General features: G+C 32.1%; 1 protein-coding gene across 1 annotated transcript in view; it reads right to left on the bottom strand.

Annotated features, from left to right (window-relative positions):
- The window catches only part of LOC140439371 (E3 ubiquitin-protein ligase RNF34-like), a 41,045-nt gene extending 18,780 nt beyond the window's left edge, over positions 1-22,265 (bottom strand). The window contains exons 1-3 of the mRNA XM_072529228.1: positions 21,928-22,265; positions 12,150-12,280; positions 8,055-8,183 (exon numbers count right to left, since the gene is read on the bottom strand). Coding sequence (XP_072385329.1) covers positions 8,055-8,183; positions 12,150-12,280; positions 21,928-22,034 — 367 coding nt within the window. The 5' untranslated portion in view covers positions 22,035-22,265. The remainder of the gene's footprint in view (positions 1-8,054; positions 8,184-12,149; positions 12,281-21,927) is intronic.
- Positions 22,266-24,886: the final 2,621 nt, after the last annotated feature.

The raw sequence follows: 24,886 nt of genomic DNA, 5'->3' as shown, positions 1-24,886 counted from the left end.
TTTGCTCCAAATAATAGTATGTTATTATACCTTATGAAATAAGACTACAGTTCAAATTTCAGCCCTCTAGGTACACTAGGGCCCGAGAAATCCCTTCTCAAAGGCCCAAAAAAGGCCCTTTTTAGCCCATATTCAAAAAGCTATATCTCGATGTCCGATAAACCGATTTTAATTTAGAATAGCTCATTTTTTTTGTTATAACGTCAGCTATTTACAAAACAATTTTCAAAATCCTAGATCCCAAGATCCATTGTCGGGGACTAAATTAGTGCGGACGAAATTTAAAGATTTTGGTTATTTTTAAAAAATCATAAATAGTGAATGGGTAATTAGAAATACTTTTGATAGGTCTTATTTGAAATGTTTTTTTATTACCTTTAAAATGAGACTAGGTAAATTAAAATTTATCGAGTAGATTCAGAGTTAGAGCTATTTGAAATTGATCATTTTCGTGAAAATCGCGTTTTTTCGAATTTTCAAGCTAGCAGCAAAAAAATCTTTGAACTTTTAGAGTAATGAAACTTGGTGTGGTGATAGTTCTTCATATGTACAACAACCTGTAACTCTTTATTTTTGGTGTTTTAGCCATTATTGACCTTATCTAACTGCTTCAAAAATTGGAAAAATCGAGTATTATGCATCTAAAGTAAGCCAAAATACTCGGCAGTTTTGGCATTCTTGAATCGATTTCATAATACTAACCCCTTTTTCTCAATATAGATAATAAAAGAACTTACCAAGAGCTTTAACTTAAGTGATGGTAGAATTCTCTGGGTGCTCGAAAACAAAAGATTGAATTGTTAAAACGTTTTTTTATAATTCAGGGTATTAAATCTGTGAAAAGTCGTTTTTGCCTATTAGTAACTTTATGTAAAATTTTGAACAACTTTGATTTTGTAGCATATAGAAAACTTCTTTAGTCACTTTTCAAATCTATTAGCAATTGAAACAGTTTTTTAACCACAAAAAAAAATGAAAATTTTTAAACTTAATTGGAATATATAACTATATATGATATAAATATTCTTATATTCTAATTAAGTTTAAAAATTTTCGTTTTACTGTTTGTTTTGAGAATAAACATTTCTGATAAAAACTTTGATAAAAAGTTTTCCAATGTGAACTAAAGCATATACTAATGCTATATACTAAAGCTGTATATACTAAAGCATAATGCATCTACTGTTCCACTCGGCATGTTTACATTATCCTAATAGATAATGATATTTTTTCAATTCAAAAATTTTCGTTGATAATTAAAATCATTCCCTATTGGCGATTCAAACAGTTTTTTAGGCAGTGTGAAATTTGTAATTATTACTGCCAGGTTCAATTCATATACTATAATTTATTATTTTTTTCAGCGATTTTTGTAAAATAATACGGTAAAACTCTATTGTAAGCTTATTATATTTATTAGAATTCCAAAAATTATTAGAGAAAAAATATTTGTGCACACATGCGTGCACGAATTCGTACTAGCATTAATACTTACACTCTTGGCCGCTCGGCGGTACATTTTTTTTGTGGTTAAAAAACTGTTTCAATTGCTAATAGATTTGAAAAGTGACTAAAGAAGTTTTCTATATGCTACAAAATCAAAGTTGCTCAAAATTTTACATAAACTTACTAATAGGCAAAAACGACTTTTCACAGATTTAATACCCTGAATTATAAAAAAACGTTAACAATTCAATCTTTTGTTTTCGAGCATCCAGAGAATTCTACCATCACTTAAATTAAAGCTCTTGGTAAGTTCTTTTATTATCTATATTGAGAAATGATGATGAATATGATAATGATGATGAATATGAAATTGATTCAAGAATGCCAAAACAGCCGAGTACTTTGGCTTACTTCAGATGTATAATACTCGATTTTTACAATTTTTGAAGCAGTTAGATAAGGTCAATAATGGCTAAAACACCAAAAATAAAGAGTTACAGGTTGTTGTACATATGAAGAACTATCACCACACCAAGTTTCATTACTCTAAAAGTTCAAAGATTTTTTTGCTGCTAGCTTGAAAATTCGAAAAAACGCGATTTTCACGAAAATGATCAATTTCAAATAGCTCTAACTCTGAATCTACTCGATAAATTTTAATTTACCTAGTCTCATTTTAAAGGTAATAAAAAAACATTTCAAATAAGACCTATCAAAAGTATTTCTAATTACCCATTCACTATTTATGATTTTTTAAAAATAACCAAAATCTTTAAATTTCGTCCACACTAATTTAGTCCCCGACAATGGATCTTGGGATCTAGGATTTTGAAAATTGTTTTGTAAATAGCTGACGTTATAACAAAAAAAAATGAGCTATTCTAAATTAAAATCGGTTTATCGGACATCGAGATATAGCTTTTTGAATATAGGCTAAAAAGGGCCTTTTTTGGGCCTTTGAGAAGGGATTTCTCGGGCCCTAGTGTACCTAGAGGGCTGAAATTTGAACTGTAGTCTTATTTCATAAGGCATAATAACATAGTATAATTTGGAGCAAATCCGAAGACTCCTCCCACAAAAGTGGGTGAAAAGTATTGGAATTGCTCATATATATATATATATATATATATATATATATATATATATATATATATATATATATATATATATACATATATATATAATTATTAATTATACCAACGCCAACAATTTATTGATCACATTTGTAGCTCCCTGATGGAGGACATAACCAATGTCCGAAAGCTTGGAATAAAAATTTAAAAGAGTACTCGTTTCATTTTTTATTGCTGCTAACGTTTACTTCCTTACGTTGTCAGCAAATACTTCTGGTTCATTATATATATATATATATATATATATATATATATATATATATATATATATATATAACGTTGGAAATTAATATTTTTAGTTCAAGGGAAATTCTACATAGTAACTTGTGAGGCTATTAAAAAAATAAATCGAGGTAACTGAATTTTAAAATTTGCCTAAAGATAACGATAATTTTTTGTAGAGTAATCAGTTATTGTATATAATCAGAGGATTTTAAATAATTTGTAATAAAAGTAATAAGTATAAACCGAATTTTAAACGTGTCACAGTGATATAAAAATTTTGACAGCATGAATGAGTGCATTATACATATTTGTTCACAAAACAGTAAGAATATATTAGGAAAATAAATAAATTGGAATCATTTATCTGTATAAATGATGATAAATCAGTATTGTTGACTGAATTAAAAACTATAATTCTAGAAAGAAACCATGGACACAGTTTAAAGCTTAATCTTTTTAATACACTGTACCATGGACGAAATATTAGAAACGAGGAATGTGAGTCGCCAACACAAGAACAAGAATGACAATAAATATAAAGAAATACATAGTTATGTATTTCTTTCTGGTTGGATACCAGAAATACGGACTACGCACTCGGTACCTGGAATGTCCTGACATTGAATAAACCAGGAGCACAAGCATCATTACTTAACGAGCTCAGAAAATACAAAATAGAACTAGCAGCAATACAAGAAACTAAATGGCTAGAACACGGAATAAAAGACACAAAAACGCATACAATACTGTATAGCGGAAAAGAGAGCGGAAAGAAAGAGTTCGGAGTAGCTTTCATAGTTGACAATATGATAAAACACGCCATATTAGATTTCGAAGCAGTGAATGAGAGAATATTAAAACTAAGAATAAAAACAAAATTCTTTAATCTCTCAATCATTAACATACATTGCCCAACAGAAGAACGTAGCAGGGAAATAAAAGAAGATTTCTACGAACTGCTAGAAGAAGTATACGACAACAAGATCGTACTAGGAGATATGAATAGTCAAAGAAGAACTTTTCTTAGGAACCATTGGTAAACATTCACTCCCACCAATGAAAATGGAGAATTACTTATCAACTTTGCCAGTAGAAAAAACATGATCATAAGTTCGACTTTTTTCCCACACCCCGACATACACAAAGCGACATGGATTATGCCTGGAGGAACAACTGCCAACCAAATTAATCATGTTTTGATTGACAAACGGGCCGCCACAAGCATACAAGATGTGAAGAGCCGAAGAGGAGCATGCTGCGGATCTGACCATCTCCTAGTACAGATGCAGAATTCAGAGAAACAGGAGGGAAAGACAGGAACAAAGAACATAACAGCTAGATATACAAAAATTGAAACAAGATGTCAAACAGAACTATGAGAGAGAGATAACACAAACACTGACAGACACAGGCAGTCTAGACACCGAAGAACATTGGGAAGAAATCAAAACAAAAGTTATTGACGCAGCAAGAAAAAGAAAAAAAAATACAAAAAGGGAATGGTTTAATAACGAGTTTAATAAGGCCATACAGAAAAGAAATGAAGAACATAAGAAATATATGGAAAGAAGAACCAGAGAAAGAAGGGCAAGTTACCAAGATGCAAGACGGAGGGCCGATAAAATATGCCGAACAGAGAAAAGAAAATACGAAAACGGCAATATACAGAAAATTGAAGAAAATCTTCAAAGCAACAATATAAGACAGGCGTACAGATATCTACGCAATTTAAGAGAAGGATACAAACTCAGAACAAATCTATGCAGAAATCAAGAAGGGCAAATAACCAGTGATCCAAAAGAAATAAAATCAGTCTGGAAAACCTATTTCCAAACACTTTTAGGGACACAAGAAAATGAAGAGCATATGGACATGCATCACAATGAGGAGACACCGAAAATATAGAACCCCCAACGATGGAAGAGGTAAAACAGGCAATACGAGCACAAAAGGCTCCAGGTAATGACAACGTCCCCCTATATAATGAGCTATATAAATTAGGTGGCGATCACCTAGTAGGACAAATGCATATGCTCATGAACAACATTTGGAATGATGAAAAGATCCCTAATGATTGGAAAACCGGTATTATATGCCCAATCTATAAAAAAGGGGATAAACTGAAATGCGAAAATTATCGCGGCATAACCCTCTTGTGCACGGCGTACAAAATTTTTACTTACATACTAAACAAACGACTCCAACAACTAACTGAAAATATTGTCGGGGAATATCAAACCGGTTTCCGACAATGAAGATCTACAACTGACCAAATACTCACAGTGAAACAAATTTTAAACAAATCGTGGGAATACGACATTGACGTCCACAACATATTCATAGATTTCAAACAAACCTACGACTCAATTAATAGGAACAAGTTATATCAAATATTGCAGAGCTTTAATATCCCCCAAAAATGGTAAAAACAAGACCCGACTGGTAAAAACAAGAATGGATTCGTCAATAGCAACTGTCAGAGTCCAAAATGAGCTCACTGAAAACTTTACAATAGTCCAAGGATTAAAGCAAGGAGACGGGCTGGCACCGACACTATTCAACCTGACCTTGGAATGTGATAAGAAGGCTGAATATAGGAAGAGGTAATCTCCTAACAAATAAATCAATACAGATACAGGCGGCAGAAATATATTCACAATTAAAAACAAAGGCAAAATAGACCGGACTAGAAATAAATATTCAAAAGACAAAAAAATTAACACAGGCAAGAGCTAGGGGAAACAGACGCACAGTTGAATTAGAGGACGATATTGAAACAGTAGAAAGTTTCACATATTTAGGAGTTGCATTAAACACGGATGGAACAGAAGAACCAGAAATCCAAAGAAGAATACTAAAGGGAAACAAAGCTTATTTTTCACTCGATCATGTGTTTCGCTCCAAAAACACACACTGGAGATCGAAAATCAGGGTCTACAAAACTATTATCAGACGAATAGTATGTTATGCATGCGAGACATGGGTGATGACAGAAGAGACAAAAAGAAAACTGGAAGTCTTCGAAAGAAAAGTCCTAAGAAAGATATTTCGACCTATTAACGAAAACGGAATATGGAGATCCAGGTACAACCATGAACTCTACCAACTGTTCAAAGAGACACCGATCTCAGAATTCGTTAAACTTCAGAGACTTCGCTGGGCTGGTCATGTAGTAAGAATGGAGACAGAAAGATTGCCGAAAAGAGCCCTAGATAGTAAAATGCAGGGCGCAAGACCAAAAGGAAGGCCACGGAAAAGACGGGAGGATGAAGTGGCAGCGGACGCGCAAAATTTTGTATTTTTGGAAAATCCCTGGAAATTTCGAGTCTTTCGAATATTTATAAACAAAAGATATAATGTTTAGAAAAAAATCTTTTGTTTTAGAGGGTATTGTTTTTTAATATGTTTGGCGAAAAAACGTGTATCGTGAAAAGTAACAAAGTTATTCTAATTATTGTTTATTAGTAAAAAAACATTTAACATAACTAATTAACTATAGAAACAGTATAATTGAAATTTTGCAAAGTTAGATTTACTGACAATAGCCTCATGATTTGTATGATATATCACTCAGATATATTTCAAAATGTATTAATATTTATAAAAAATTGGAACAAAGGCAGTTGTTGCTGATATATCCATAAATTATTTAATAATTTTAACGGCTAAAAAATGAAAATATTGGTTTTTCATGAACTTAATTGACCATCCATGATAGTTTAGACGAAAAGTAACTAAAAAATTGCAACATCAGTAATTTTTCGACTTTGGTTTTTTTATTTATAAAAAAACAATAGTGATGTCATTGTATACGATTACGATTGTACATTTAACATTTACTAGTTATCTTTACTGTTATAATTGAGGACAGTCATGATTCTGGCAGACGACAAATGACAGCTTAACAAATGTATATTTTTGAAAAAATATAGAAATGTGAACATTACTAAACGAGGATTAATTAATTAAAAGATTAATAAAACCATTAGCCTACGGGAGAATGGCATTCAAACAGAGCTATGATATGAGAAGAGACTATTAAAGAAATAACTTCATCCACAAAAAATGCAATAAAAGGTCATGACAAAATTACAAGAGAATTTTTTAGCTAGATGTAACTTTCTAAATAATGACTTTCCTAATAAGAAATAGGAAAGTACAGCTATCTTTGCTCACAGTTGTTGGCGAATGTTTTTCGTCTCTTTATATAAAAGTGAATTTTAATAGTTTTAAAATTTTTATTATTGTTAAGATTAAACTGTATTTATTTTATGCATGGAAATAAATTCTGTAAATACTACGATAAAGGTCAATTAATCAGTTTGGGAAGCACATTTCTTGAATATCTGGTAATAAAGTTTTATTTTAATTATCATTCTGGCTACTGAATGACGTGTTACTGTTGGGATTGTTTTGGAATGACAAACCGTGTTTATGGTATGATAGGTAAATCACCATAATATCCAACGTCACTACACAACTATTTTTATTTTTATCGAATCATCGATACCTTAGGTTCACAAATTTTTAATACATATTTAAAAATTTATACAATTCAAAATATTTGAATAATCGATACTATCGTGAATTTTTGGTAATAATATGATAACAGTTATTTGCTTATCTTTATCAACTTGTCAATGTTGGACCTTTTAAATTTTTGTTGTAAGAAAATGTTACAGCAACAAATACGGTATTCTGAAGAAAACGTTCTCTGCTACTTTATTATATTATATATTATATATATATATATATATATATATATATATATATATATATAATATATATGTATATATATATATATATATATATATATATATATATATATGCTGTCACTATTTTTTCGGGTTTGACTCCGCGTTGTAAAATGCTGGTTTTCTTGAAAACCATTGTTTTGGCGACGTTTCGGCAAGGTCTCACTTGCCATTCTCAAGCCTGGTGGATCTACTTCTCGTCGTTACTCGATTAGTACTGTACTACAAATACTTTATGATGATTTTATATGTAAAATAATCAGGGAAGCAGGAATTCCAACAGTTTAGAATTTCCCATTGAGTTTCCCATGACCCGTTTGACGATTTACCACCCGAACAAAAAACTTGCAAATATACTGTAGCAAAATATAATCTAATTTTAGTCTAGATAATTAGTCCTTCCAACGCCAACCAATGGAAGAAAAGAACTTTGTATGAGACTAAATAATATTATTACATAATGTTAAAATCATAAAAAAACAAAAAGTTTACTTACCAAAAATTTCATTTAATGGTCTTAAATTAGGTAATGAACCAGCAAAATTCGCTGTGAGTTTCTCCACGCCCCGTTTGGGTTTTTCGGGTATGTGTTTATTACAAAATAAATCTACCAATTCTTGCTTCTCTGCAACATGAAATGAACCTATATTAGTTCCTGAACTAATTTTATACTAAAAAATTTAACAAAGATTTATTTAGAACGCTTACTAATACAGCAACTAATGATATGTACATAAATGTTTCAATGTTCCTTTTCTTGATTTCAGGATTGCTTTTCTCTTCATACGCGTGCCCCCTTCATGCCTAGATCATTGCTTCAACTATGTCGACTACAGCCCATTAGTGTAGTACTAGTGATTTTTCATTCTATGAATGTGTTCATGCCACCCTCTTGTTTAATACTTAGTTAATAATATATTCGGACTTTTAGGCATGTCTTACGAGTTATTTCTTTCTCTGTTTAGGGATAGCGTCTAGTAATTGTACGAAATATCATTTCTGTTGTTTCCAGTAATCTTTGGTTTTTTGATATTTGTGTAGTATGTGTTATTATAGATCTTATACATACCTTGTGTGTTCGGTACCTATGATAATGCTTTTGTTGTGCCATATTGTATCGTTTATCCAACCTATCATTTTTGCTGCTCTTTATGGTCATTATTTTTTCTTGAACGTCCGCCCTGAGATTGCTATACCTACATATGTTTTTTATTATAATCAGCTACTAACATATTTATTAACATCACCAATTGATCATCATTCTTGTCAATGTTCATTATTCCTGAATCAGGCCATCTCATCTCGCCTCTTTCGAGGATATTAATATTGAAGTTCTTCATTTTTTGGATGGTGTTGTGGATTTTGCCTGCCTCTAACATGCTTCTAATATCTCAGGTTCCGATCTGAACCATTGGTTTATTTTTACGTTTTTCCACTTGCGGATGGGTCCTAGCATTCACGGAGATTCTTAGCACCTCTTGTCCATCTAAGGTTTGAGGCCCGCGCACCGGGGGCCAAATTTGATTGTATATTGCAGTCATTCTCCCACTTTAGTTACTTTTAATTTACGCATTTTAAGTGTTTTCTTATTATTTCTTGTGTGATGATAATTAAAAATAGAACTAACCGCAATACTACTCCGTGGAAAATCCACTACTAATTATGAGTTTCATCCCTCCTTTACAAAACCAATTGCTTTTGGATCAGTTTTAATCTCTTCGTGTGTTTTACCAATATAAAGTAACCTGTAGTTGTCTGGTATATCTAGCATTTGGGTTGCCAAAAATCTTTGTTGAGTCAATATCTCATAGATACTAGTTTGGACGGTTTTTTGGATCCAGGTCGTCGAAAAATTTTGCTAATTACACAAGAGAGTTCAAATCTAGAGAATACCTTAGATTAAGATACCTTTTCATCTTAGTTGCTTTAGAATTACAACTACCTTGCAGTCAAGATGGATTTTTACTCCCTATTCTTCTTTTACCTTTCACTTTTCCCTGTATACTCCGTTTTCTTTCCTTTATAGTGTTTGGCAGTTATCTTTCAGTATCACCACTTTAAGAAAACTGCGTTGGAGATGTACTTTGAATATCAACATCACAAAATACGATGGACTACACATAGTTTACAAAACTGATTTCATTGTAATAAATGGCTTGTGATATATCTGTCTCTCAACTATCTGTCAACTATTTCATTTTTGTAATATTAACTTTGAGCGATTTCTTTCATTTACTAGATTGATTGGTGTTTAGAAATCTCGACTCTAATTTGGATATGGTTATTATCTAATAGCTACGATCTTCTTACAATGAGTCTACCAAAGTTTGATGAAACTTTATACCGAAATACTTTCTCTTATTCGAAGTATACAATTGTTGTCATCATACGCGAATATTCTCCTTTTGGCATTGACAACATATTCGTGGTGATTCTTAAGACATTGTAACGTTACCAACGTCACATGTTTGTTATTTTTCTTTAAATAACTATTTTATTCCAATTTCTTTCGATTTTATTCATTTATTAACTTGTCTCTTTCATTTTACTATTTTTATTCCACAAATAGTTGACGTTCAAACCTAACGTCAACTTTCTATTTACTAAATATTTTGTTATAATCTAAACTCTAACTTTATATTTTCACTAAATATTCTAATTCCTTTATTCAGACCCTGTTATGTTCTATGAGATAGAACGTATATAAATTTCTATGCCTCACTTCAAAAGACAAACTATATCTGTCAGTAAACAACTCTGCTCTCTCACGTCACTTCAATTCTGAAGAGGTAGAATTTTTTTCATATTGTCTTTCGTTTATTTAAGCTGGATCTTCGATTGAAAATTCATTTATATCGTTAAATCTTTCTCTGGGGTAAGTTATATTTAATATTTAACCAATATCCAGCGTCTTTTTATAATTTCTCTATTTGTACCTACATATCTAACCTCCAACACATATGCTTCTTTTCATACCATGTGCAGTTAGTGTCTTCTTCGTATTGCGCCGTCTTCTTTCGAAGGTTGGCGATCTAAATGGCAATTGTAGCTTTGGAAACTGCTGCACGAAAGATTTCCGTGGATGAGCGGTAAAACCATCTCCTCAGGTCATTTAGCCAAGAGTTCTGGCTTCTTCCTACTGATCTTTTGCCCTGGACTTTACCTTCCAATATGATTTGGAGTAATACATATCTTTCACCTCTCAACACACGACCCAAGTATTGTATTTTCCTGTCTTTGATTATGCTGAGTAATTCTTTTTGTTAGCAGTTAGTATCTTTAATATAATTTAAACAATTTGTTTAATAATAATTATATTCATTTTATCCTTGCCTATTTGCTATTTAATATTGTAATTATTTTCAATCTTCATATGGCAAGGAAATATTTTAAAAATATGCTGTTGCTAACACAAGGTTCATTATTCTAGTTTTTTTTTGTCCACCTTTATGGGTGAAGACTTCCCGAACCACATGGTCGACCATTGGGAGTAAAATACTGCAGTAGGTGGCCGCTGCTATAGGAATTCAACATATTCCTGGATTATAATACCAATATCAACAACTGGAACTAGAAACCAACAACTACATTCTGCAATCAGGTCTAACTACTCATATCCTGTCTTCTCTAAGACAACATCAGAAGCCATAAGTATCATTTAAAAATATTTTTTGTAAAGCTGTAGGCAAGATTAGCTTTGATTTTAATTTAATATTAAAATTTCAATTATATATTTTTTTATGTATAGTAAATAAGATTAGTTAATATCTTGGTTTATTTGTCCTAGCCAAACTCATTTTTCAGATTTATTTCTAAGATAAGACGTTCTAACACCTGAGAGACTGAGCAAGACGAGGCCTAAAGGTCGATTCAAACACATCAGTCCCGTCACAGTCTGGCGCCGAACCGGTCCCGTCTGGTCACAGAACTATTCGTTCCTCTATTCGCACACACCCGAAATGCATCAGTCTTCGGCGACCAATCTGTTGAAAAGATGGAAAGTTTCTCGGATGAAGAATTAGCAAATATTATTATTATTTCCTGCCAAATATTATTTTTAAAATTAATGTCCATGTATTTTGCATGCGACAAATCATATAAAACATTATATTTTCTCACACATTCTATTAATTGTTCGTCAATAATTTTAATTTGTTCACTTGTACCGCCCGTCATGTTCCCGGCAAAACCAAAAAATTCGTCGCTGAGATTATAAAATCGGCCGGGCGATAGACGTGTCGAAACCTGACTGCTGGAAAACTGTTCGTCAACTGATGAATCAGATGAATGTGAATGCCGGCGGCATATTTCTAATAAAGAATATTTTGTATGACGGATTGTTCGGTTCGGCGCCGGGACTGTGACGAGACGTGACTGACGTGTTTGAATCGACCTTTATAATTGACTTTCAAAGAAAGTTGTGAGTTTTATTGTTTCGGAGGTACCCATTGGCACCCACGGTTTCTTATAGGTCGTTCAACGGTTACATTATATGTCACATTTGTAAAAGTGATAGGAAAATATGTAGGTACTTCATAACCCAATTTTACTATTTCACTATATTATAATATAAAAATAATCAAAAACCTACCGACTAAACCGTATGTAGATATATTTCTCTTATTTAAATAATCTTGCAGGTCCTTCGATTTCAGCTCCATCAACTTCGACCTGTCAGGTGGGCGTTTCAACAAAATTAGACATTTTTCGCAATACAATACCCTTCAAATAAAATATATGTTAATTATATAAAACTACAATACCAGTATTTAAATTTTTCTGTTCGATATGTAAGTGTCTACCATAGTGTCTACAGCTAGTTTCAAATACAGTGACGAACAATTCCACGAAATATTTTATCGCGTACACTGTACACAATAACCTATCGCCTATGCAGTTGCGTTGGATTATTAAAACATTTGAGATTATTTTAAATTTGAAACCGCAAAATATTGTATTATTTACTTTTGCTTTTACAAATATTGTATTAAACTGATAAGAATTATTTTCCAGAATTTTTAACCACTGGATTTAAAACAAGTTTGCAATTCACTCTTATAAAAAAAGGTGCTACTACGTGTACACATTAGAAAATATTTTGTAGAATGGAGATGGTTAAGTGAAGTACGAGTAAACAGATCAGATTGACACCAGAATCCAAAGGAATAGTTTACAATGTATTTAAATATATGCAAATACTATTTCCTGAAGATAATCGAACCAGTATTAAACAACGTGTGAGTGAAGCTACTGAAGTATCTGTACGCATAGTAGAAAGGATCATTCAACAAGCGAATATGTTAACAAACGCAGCTTCAAGAATTTTAAGTTACAATACCTGTTAAACAGAAAGCAACTGTGACACTATTAAAGAACTACTACAAACAATTCATTAGAAATACAATTTACCATTGTCATGAGACTGAAAGTTGTCGTATATTATTGAAGCTTTTGTAGAAAAGGCTTGAAGAGAAGTACGAGTGAACTGAAAGTGTGAGATATCTCTACAGGATTGTAGAAGATTTGCGATTAAAATAGAAGAAAACGAAAGATAATCGACGTGTATTAATTGAACAGAATGACACTCGTACTCTACGTCTTAAGTATTTAGACAATATTAAATACTACAGAAGTGACGGTAAGCAGATGATATATGTTCATGCAACCTATGTACATGCAGGACACATTACGCCGAATGGCTAGTCAGATGATAGTGGTAAATGATTGTTCAAAAACATTCCAAAAGGAAGTATGTTAGTTATTATACACGGTGGTGGGAAAATGGATTTTACACCGAATGACCTTTTGATTTTAGTATCAGGTGCAAAAGTTGGGAGATCATCATGATGACATGAATGGAGAAAATTACAAAAAATGGTTGAAAGAACAATTAATCCCCAATTTGTTTGTAGGATCTGTTCTTGACACTGACAATACTCCATGCGATAATGAACCAATTAATAGAGCACCTACCAGTAATTCTAAAAATGCAAATATGTTAGACAATACCACAAGTTCTTCTTCCCCTTCTTTTTGTGTAGATCTGACTCTGTCTATTTTTAAATGTGCCTCCAGTAATTTGTCGTTCCATCGTTTTCGTGGTCTTCCTACTGATCGTCTTCCTATTGAGTCTATCTGAACTTCTATCTTCTAAGATTTTTCTAAGGTTTTCATCTCTACTGTTTCGAGCATTCTTTTTGTTCTCTCTGTCGAGTTAGGTTTCTGCTGCGTAAGTTACCATAAGGTACTTCAGCATATGAGTAAACAGAAAGAAGCATGGTCAAAGAGAAGAAAAGACAATACTTGGCTCATGTGTTGAGAGGTAGAAGATATGAATTACTCCGAATCATATTGGAAGGTAAAGTCCAGGGCAAAAGATCAGTAGGAAGACGTCAAAACTCGTAACTGAATTACCTTAGGAGATGGTTTCAACGCTCATCTGCAGAAATCTTTCGTACAGCAGTTTCCCAAGATACAAAGGAGACGGTGCAATAAGAAGAAGAATTCAAAATGTACAAAGCTACATATATTTCGACAGAGAGATAAGCAGTCGATTACACCATTCCAGGAAAATTAGAACACGCAATAATATATTTGGTTGATAGTTGTGATGAGTCTAGTTTTTATGTTAAGTTCTGCTAGAACTGAGTAATTTGAGCGATGGGCGGTCCAACATTTTACGGCAGGATTTCAATATTTGAGGTTTCATAACGTCTTTTCTCTGTATTATTGTCTGGGTCGTCGTTAGAGAATAGTATTTCGCAATATTGTTTCCACACCTCTGCGATACCGTCTGGGTTTATTATGGTATTTTCAATATTATCTTTGATGATCTGTGTCTACGGTTTGAATTCTCTCGCTAGATACTTGACTTTTGAGAAAAGTTCTCTAGATTCTTGGCGGTCAGCATGTTCTTTTAGTTGTACACATATGTTTTTAATATAATTATTTTTGTCCCTTCTGCACAAGTGTTTTATAGTTGTATTTATGGTATATATCTCCATTTCTCTTTGTTGTGAATTTGATGTGCCGTTTCTAAGTTTTCGTCTTTCTTCTACAAGATTGAGAGTCTCTTCAGTCATCCAATGTTTTTTCCTAGCTATTCTTCTGAAGCTATTTTCTTGTGGCATTTTAAAGTAATTATTTAGGGATTAGTATTGTTGATGGCTTCAGTGATCCATTTCTTTGTGTATTCTCACGTTTTGTCGGGGTCAACGGTAGTCACTGGTAGGTCTAGGTGGTAGGGTAGGTGGTTCAGCTATAAAAAGCATTATAAGATTAGGCGGCCTTTTAATTTCATCGAAAACTATCACTTGTATCTTTCTTTAAAATAACCGATTTAACTAGATCTAAAGGACATTTTAAAGCCATTTTAATTCATACTATTTAATTTATGTATCTGATACTCTTTCTATAATAATTATATTCGCTGCTTTAATTTACTCAGTTGTTTTTTTTTTGTCGTGTTGATTACTTAGTATCTATAGGATAAAATTTTGATTGCGTACCACAGAAATGTCATTTCATATCCTGTTTGTTAATTATATACACTTAGTCCCATTTTTTGTAATAAATATGTAACTGACGTAAAAAGGATTTGCAATAAATGGGTCAACGCGTCAGCTATGTAATATATCACACCTTCAAATATTATTTTAGATAAGGATACCAACTAATAAATATAGTACACAACATGTTTGTCGTAATTATAACCGTACAATGAGTAGCCGATGGGTTTATTGTTAGGTAAAAATATTATTGGATCATAAATTATTTGCTTGTCCCAGCCGCAGCTTAATTTGATTTTGCAATAGAAAATAATATATTCAATTTTAAAGTAGACACTGAAGTTTTCGTTGAAATGTTTTTTAAATAGTATCAAGATTTATTGTAGTCAATCTAAAATGCTAAAAAATAATATTATTTAATATTTTTAACATTTTTTTAATCTCACTACATGTATATTAATTAATAATACAATATCTAGCTTTAAACACTACAGTAATGTTGAAATTTTAGAAATCTACTCGAAAAAGATCAAATGAAACTGTTGCGTTTAGAAAATTATTCGCAAATTATTTACAAATATTTTTAGTAGTTCTTATACCGTAAAATTAGGTGAAATTGATCCAAAAGTGCGAATTTGATAATTGCGAATGATTTTGAATATTTTAATTTTCCCTGAAATCTAAGAAGCTTAATAAACGGTTGAAAACGTCGCTTTAGTTAGTAAACATTAACGTGAAACCTGTGATTGTTTAGTTGAAGTAAGTACATTTTTTTATGGAAAAAAGCTTTTTTAAATTATAGCTATATTTTTGATAAGTTTCTTTAGATTCCTAACTTTCCGATGCCTGAGAAAAACTACAAAAAATGTGCGATTTTAACTATCTTAATAGTTACATGTTCTCTGTGAACACTCATGTAAACACGCTAATTTTCAGGATATCATAATTTATGCTGGAAATTTAAAAATTCACAATGGGGTTAATTTGATCAGGTTTGTGGGGCGAAATTGATCTACACCGGGGGCGAAATTGATAACATTTTTTCTGAAGAAATCTTAAATTAGTGCTTTCTTTTCAGAAAAAATGCCCTCCAGAAAGTTCTTGAGGAAGGATGGTCCTTACGTCGCGCTGTCGAAGAATATAAAATTCCCTATGAAACCCTTAATAACCGCTATAATGGCCGATATGGAAAGAAAAAATGGTGGACAGACTGTATTTTCCGCGAACGAAGAAAAAAATATTATACATCGCGCTGCAGTATGCGGCGAGTGGGGATTTCCCCTTGACTTGCGAGATATAAAATATTTAGCCAAAAGTGTTTGGATGCCCAGGGTCGACAAGTGCCTCTTTTCAAAAACAATTTACCTGGAACTGACTGGGTATATTCATTACTGAGACGGTATAAAGGAGAAATTACCCAAAAATTGGCGAAAAATATTAAAAGACCTAGAGCTAATATTTCAAAAGAAACTTTAGTTGCCTACTTCGAGAATCTTCGTAGAGAATTAGAAAATATTCCACCTAATAACATATCCAATTACGATGAGACTAATATACAAGATAACCCCGGAAATAAGAAAATGATATTTCAACACGGCACCAAATATCCCGAACGAGTTTTTAATTTTACTAAAGCAGCAACGACTATAATGATGTGTGCTTTAGCTTCAGGATTGCTGTTACCACTATATAGAATTTATAAAGCAGAAAAAATGTGGTTACAATAGACTGAAAATGGTCCAAAAGGATCACCTTGCTATACTGACAGATGCTGCTCTGTAGGTTCTCGATATAATCGCACCCATCATGGATGAATAGATTCACAGACATTTACGGATTGGTTTACTTTGACCTTTTTACCACATGCAAAACGTCTTGAAGTGCGAAAAATCATCATAGGAGCTAACCTTTCCTCACATTTTACCGATGAGGTGAAATCTTTATGCGAACAAATCAATGTGGTTGTCCATGGTATGTTTGGTCAAAAACTCAACACATTTGTCCCAACCACTTGATGTCTGTTTTTTCCGCCCATTTCAGATGGCTTAGAGGGAAACTCTTAGTGATTGGAAAAACTGTCACTCAGCATTGCCACAATAGATGAGAAAGATTTTCCAAATTTGTTAAACACTGCCATTCAGCACATGGAGAGAAAAGCAAAAACAGCGGACAAAAACAGCGCTATAAAACGAATTATTGTTTCCTCCTTTGCAGCCACGGGAATTTAGAAATCGTAAATGCAGATGACACGGTAATAATGGCTGAGAGTATAAAAGAATTACAAACTTTACTAGTTGCAATAAATAGTGAATGCATTCAAATGGGACTTGACATCAACACAGATAAGACCAAATTTTAATAATATCAAGGAGTCCGATAAATAATGAACAACTAACCCTTGGTGGACAGCGAATAGAGAGAGTGGCAAAATATATATATCTGGTAGCTTACATCAACACAGAATTAGATCCAGGCCAAGAGATCAGGGTATGAATAGAAATGGCAAGGGCAGCATTCTTAAAATTCAAGCAATTGTTCTGTGACAAAAATCTGAATACTGCGCTGAGCTTGACGTTTGTTGAATGTTACGTCTGGTCCCAACTATTGTACGGGGTAGAAACGTGGACGTTAAAAGCGCAAATAGTTAAGAAGCTTGAAGCCTTTGAACTTTGGATAGACCGGAGAATGTTGAGAATTCCATGGACTGCTAGGGTCACCAATGAGGAAGTGCTGAGAAGGATGGGTCGAGACAAAAAATTGTTGAGAACAATAAAAGTATGCAAGACTGCATACCTTGGACACATACTGAGGAATGATAAATATAGTCTTCTACAGGTCATCATGCCGGGTAGAGTCGATGGCAAAAAGGGAATAGGCAAAAAGAGGAAGTCATGGCTGCGAAATATTCGAGACTGGACAAACATGGCTGCGAAATATTCAAGACTGGACAAACATGACTGTAGACGAATTATTCCACGTTGCAAAAGACTGAGAAACTTTTAGAAATGTGGTCGCCAACCTCCGTTAATGGGGACGGCATGGGAAGAAGAAGAAGTCCTTCAAACTGGTATGATAAATTTTCGGTTAAAGTGAGTGATATTATTGCCATTTTGCCCTATCCTGAATTCCTTAATTCAACAGAAACAGCTTGTATGTTTAAAAAACGGGTTGATGTAATGGAGATGTAGGATATCACTTTAAACTTAATATAAATATGTTCAAAGATGTTTAAAATTACGTTTTTTGGTGTTCTACATTGCAGTACTGGCCCAACTTTGCCATTCTTTGGTTTAAGCATAATAAAGTTTACTTTTCATGACCTGTTTCATACGATTACAATTTTTAGAAAATATTAGTTTTTAATGAATATCTCTTTAGATCAGTTTTTGTTAATATCATTGATAACTTTTGTTTGTAAAACCTAATTTAGGGTGTATTAGCATATTTTTGTTTTTTGTGTGAATAAAATAAATCTGTAGGAAAGCAAATTGTGGTTTAAATTGCAATGATCAATTTCGCCCCAGTATACATTTTTCAGAATGCTTACATTTTTTTGAAAAATATTTATAAAGTGGGGTGAACATGATCGGCCAGCATTACGTATTATGCTATTTCCATTCACTAAAAAAGAGGTAATCAATTTCGCCATTTTTAAATGAATGATGACTTTAATGGAGAAATATTTAATATAGATCTTGTTGAATCATATTAGTAAAAAATATGTAGTGAATTTTACAATTTACTATCATATTTTTGAATGAATAAGTTGAATAAATGAGTGATCAATTTCAGCCCATTTTACGGTATGCAAAGATATGGTTCTTCCCAGGACCTTCTTTCAGTCGGAAGTTTTATTGTGTTTTAGGCATGTCTAGAATAATTATTGCCTGCACTTTGAGACAAAAATGCTGTCACGTTAATAAATATTGGAAAATAGTTGTTTTCAGTGCTTTATTCATAAATTAAACTGTTATCAAGTATGGGTTGACTTTTTTAACTATTACAAAAAATGTTAATTCAGAAAGTGTATAGTGACTATGGAATCAGACAATTTACTTAAACAATTCATGAATACCTAAACAGCTGGTAAAAATTTGCTAATATAGTACTAAATTTTACACACACTCATTTTCATTTAATCTATGTATAATCTCAATTGCTAAAAAGTGTTTGTTTCTTACAAACTATACTTAAAATTAATTGTTTTTGTTTACAAAATATGGTTTTATCATACATAAAACATTATACCATTGGCACCCTATCAGCAAACAAAATTAAACATCTTATTACAATTTCTTATCTATAATAGATTAAAAAGGTATTTCCTTTCGACTTGGCTAGTGATAAGAAATAAAAAGTGTATATTTAAGAGAATAGTATTTAAATTTTCGTTTGACTGGAAATGAAGGAAATCAAAGTACATATAAACTAATTTTAGAAACATCAAAAAAAAAAGGAAGAGGCACTGGGAGTCATAATATTAAACTAAAGTAAATACGAAAGTATTAATAACAAACTAAACAATCAATCAATAGAAAATTTAGAAGACTTTGGACTCCAAAACATAGATGTACAGACAAAAGGGGACCATGTAGCAAATACACTATATATAAACTTGTACTGATCGAAGACTTGGATACGGGACAGAAACATTTAAAGACAACCTTATCAAGGAAAATGAATACGAAAATTAAATTTAAATTGCGATCAGCATGCTGGAATATTAAATCAATCATTAAAAGAGGTCAAGACTGATAGAAATGATCATTTAAAACACCTGGAAATCACCAGACAGGCTTACAGTAAATATGGATGATCATTCTATTGTAAACTCAAGACACCAATCAAATATAATAAATGTCTGCACCAGAAGAGGAGCAAATGCGGATTCTGATCACAACTGAGTCATAGCCATATGTTAAATAAAAAATAAATTTTCTGCTACTGACACCCTTCTTGGTAAAACCTATACAGACAGCTAAATTATAGAATAACTTTGAGATCACATGTATAACTCATTGACTCATTTCATTATTTTTTTTTTGGCTGGAGTATAGTTCAATAGATCTTTTCCGAACAGCAGTAGATAGAGTGAAGATAAAGATGATGATATCAGGGAAGGGAAAGCATAAAGTGAACACCATGATTGTTATATCAAGCATGTTAAAGAACAGTATAAGAAGCTGTAAAAATCATGTGCACCACAACTATATAAATTGTATTGAGTGTATAAAATATGACATTTATTTTACTATCTATCTATCTAATCAACCTTTTCTTTCTAAGTATTCTCAATCACAAACAATTAAATTTGATCTTTATCTAGTACATAGTTTGAGATCAAATGTCTACCCAAGTTAGTGTTTTTCCATCCTGTGTTTTAAAATAAAGTATCTGTAGTGTATTGATCTTGTTCTATATGATAATTTTGTCGCAACAACTAATTTTCATTTAATGTAGCTACTTGGGTTGACAAATATATGTATTTCTTACATTTTTTTTTTTTTGTTACAAATCCAACTACTATGTTTTCAGTCTGCTAATTTGATATTTGACCTCTTATCTGACATTACTAATTCTGTTTTTACATTTTTTTAATATCTTTTATAGAGATGATGTAAAGGCAATAGGTCTTGGTGATGTTCCTTATATAGCCTGTCCCTTCATATATAATGAATCATTGTGTGAAGGACTTTGCTATTAAATCCTATTTTCACACCACCTAGTGATCACAGAATGTGTCACCCATGAATTTGAGATGTAGGGGTTTCTACATTGTGAAATGATGTGCACCCACCATCATCCAATGGTTGGGTATGCTAGATGAGCCATACGACTTGTAGTCAACATTCCAAGGTATGAGCAGGAACACAAAGTGTATTAATACACATAGGCTTATAAAACACACCTAGTGGATCATTTACTCTTTTTCAACTCATCTTGAGTGAAATGGCTTTAATCTTTCCTAGCCTAATCAGCCTCCCATGATTAACCCTTGTTTCTTCTGACCCCAAATGACTATTAGGTTTCCAAAACTGTGAACAACATTAGATATGCCAACAATACATAATTGCTAACTGAAGTGATAACTCTCAAAATGTAGTGAATAAAATAAGCCAGACCTGTGATCAGTATGGAATAATACTTGATGTTAAGAAATCTAAATATATGATAGCTGGCAAATAAAATTACATAAAGGATGAAAGTATTTAAGCATCCAGTACTGAGCAGACTGGAGAACTCATATATCTCAACAATAATATCAATGAGAGCTGGGATCAAATTGTAGAAATTAACATTTTAAATAGAACAAGCTCTATCAGTGTTTGTAAAAATGAGGGACATCCTTTGCAGCCATGAATCACGATTAGAAGATTTAATATATTCAAGCCAAATTGAGATCACTTTTGACTAATACATAGAAATGTAATGTGTACAAATTATATTAGTAAATAAATAAATAATAGTTTGATCTGTTGTTTGAGAATGACTCATATTTTTCACATTAGTAAAATTTCCTCAAAAATCAGAAAATTAAGAAATGGTAAACAGACATCCAGGACAAGAATTTGTAAGGACACATTAAAACTAAACAAGCATAAAACTAAACATACACATAAATGTAGACTGATTTCCTGTATATAAAATAACAGAACTGGGTGACATGAATAATTGATGGGAGTGCCATTATTTACACAATAGTTTTTTAAGCTGTTTACTTTAAAAAGAAAGAGGACTAAGTACACTATATCCAAAAACTGCTATAGAACCACTAAAATTTATCTCCTTTCTAGGATACATTCTTGTGTAGTATATACAGTACAAATAATTACAAGGTTATGTTATACTCTTGTTACTTACCCTTCTCTTCTCTTCAGACATTTATTGCAATATTTATCTTCGCACTCTCCGCACTTTATTTTCCAATTAAATAAATTAAAATCTGATCTACATTTTGTACATGGCATTTTGATTTAACTTTCTTGAAGAAGATATACAATAAAATTTTTCTACATACAAATAAATGATATATTTATGCTTACTCTAAACTGATTGAATCTAAAATTTATATTTATACGTCATTCTATTTATCTATAAACATTCTTTGTGTGAATGTTTTTATTATAAAATGTGTTGAGTTTATACATATTTTGTGAAAGAAAATTGTATTAGTAATTGTAATTAGCAAAATGACATGTTTGTCAAAATTGACAATAATTAACTGGTCTGCTACAGCGCTGCCATGTGTTTGTGATTAAATAAATTAAATTAAATTTGGCAACGTAACGACTGTCATCATTGTGAACGAAAACTCTATGTTCCTTGCCATAAATATAAACCATCGAGTTAGAATCTAAAACAGTGGCGTGCTCTAAAGCACTTCAGTTTATTTTTCATTGTCAAAAGAAAATCTATGAAAAAAAAATCTTGTTAGAAAAATTATATTTAAATGATTTTAATAACAAAAAACAAGATTTAATTGAAATTGTTAATCAGTATAATATATAATAATTTATTTATTAAATAAACAAAACGCCTTGACTGACTATTAATAACCACATATAACCCATCATATAGCCTATTATTTTTAAAATAATATACATTTCAAAAATTACTTACCTGATGTTTAGCTGCGGCCCCAAACAAGACACTTAATTGGCATTTTACTAAAATATTAAGTAAATGTTATTTTGCCTCAAAAATTTAAAATAAAATTTTCTTGTCACCTAAAATAGGCAAATCACTTCGTAGGTATCATAACAATATCATAAACGAAAGTATTCATGTTTAGGATACTTTTTACAGCATTCACTGAGTCTATTTTATTATACGACATTAGATGGATCTCAATGAAATTTTTTGCATTCGATTCATATGAGTCTAAGGAAATTTTTTGAACCAAAATGATGATGTGAAAATGAAAATGTGCATTTCGAAGTGATTAACCCTTTCAATGTTGATGATGCCTAAAAACGTCATACCATTACTAGTTACTACAGTCAGAAGCGCATGGCGGCTTTAGGCGTCATGTGCACAACATTTGTTTTAAAGGTTAGTATTTGTTTGACTGAAACACGTTATCTTTCTATTGAGTACGTAGTTTTAATATATAAAAGTGTTTTTATAACGTCAGTTTAGATTCATATTATGGATGAAGCAATTCCAGGGCCGTCTCGGCCAAAACTTGTTACAAACGGTAAGAAATATAAATTATCAAATCCATTTACGCTGGAAGAGATAGAACACAAGTTATATGATTCTGACGACGACCTCAACGATGTAACTTTCTCAGTAGGTGTCGAGAAAATAACAAATGGCTGGTACGGATCCGACGACGAAAATGAAGTACTGGATGATGTAGGAGAAATCGAACGGTTGATGGGAAGGTATAACATTGAAATTGTGACAGATATTTCAGTTCAAGGTGTAAATATTGATTCTCAGTAATATATATATCACCACAAAATACTAAAACCCTTCTACTTGGTCAAAAAATCCTTCAAACACTCCAACACTTATGTAAGACATCAAGAACTACTAGAGATACCAATAGGAGATAGACCTATAGAATATTTTAATTTATTGCCAGATGATAGCTTTCATGATTTTATCACAGAAGAAACGAATATTTACGCCACGGAGGTTTTTCTATCTCACGGAACTGCAGAGCACTCAAGAATTACCCGGTGAAAGTATGTAACACGTGAGGAAATAAAAATCTTTTTTACATTGATCATCCACATGGGTACTATTCCTCTGAACCACATTCAAGACTATAGGAAAACCGATCCACTATTTAATATCCCAATCTTTTCTGCAAATATGAGCCGAGATAGATTCTTTTTAATTTTTCGATGTCTGCACTTTTCCACAAATTCTAGACGTAATGACCCACAACCTACGGATAGACTATTCAAGATACGTAAAGTTATAGATTACTTCAATACTAAAATGCAACAAATTTATTACCCTGGTAGATATTTATCATTAGATCAATCAATGGTACTAGGGCGTGGTAGATTAGTTTTTCGCCAGTGCATAAAAAATAAGCGCCACAAGTACCGGACCAAATTTTACTCACTAACGGAAATAAATGGTATTATCCAAAAATTTTCTGTTTACACTGGTTCATTCGACGATGAAGGTGGGAAAGAACATACTACCAAAGTAGTTATGAAGTTGATGAACGAGAAAATGAGTGCAGGATATTGTTTACATATGGACAATTCTTACGATGTAGCCTTACAGCTATTAGAGAGACAAACATTGTGTACAGAAACTCTAAATAGTAGAAGACTAAATGTACCACTAGATGTAAAAAATGCCAAATTAAACCGTGGTTAATCCCTGAGTAGTAATATTGAACTCATTTACGTCAATTATTAACGATTTACAAATTTATAATTTTTTATCACTTTGAAATGCACTTTGGAAAAAGCATTTTCCTTGTTCAATAATGCAATTTTGCAAACAAAATATTTCATTGAGATCCATCTTATTGCAAAAATTTGGTAGGTTTATTGCTTCATTGCCTCGCCTAAAGAAGTCGAGATCTGCAGATGCAAAGAATGATCAAATCCTATATTTGGTCAATTTTGTTACATGCTACCGAGGCCTGAACTCTGAAGACTGATACCATCAATTGCCTAGAGGAGTCTGAGATCTGATAGAATGCGTCAAATGCCCTAGACAGCGATGCATACCAACTTACCAACGAAGCTGTATTAAAATAGAGTAAATTCCACCGTCTGATCAACTACAGATTTAGAAATTCTTCTCCTTCATTTTGCACAAATTCCGCTTTTCACATTGTTTTTTA

The sequence above is a fragment of the Diabrotica undecimpunctata genome, chromosome 4 (genome assembly GCF_040954645.1).
Source record: "Diabrotica undecimpunctata isolate CICGRU chromosome 4, icDiaUnde3, whole genome shotgun sequence".
NCBI lineage: Eukaryota > Metazoa > Arthropoda > Insecta > Coleoptera > Chrysomelidae > Diabrotica > Diabrotica undecimpunctata.
Note: the sequence above shows the minus strand (reverse complement) of the source record. Positions and strands in the feature narration are given on the sequence as shown.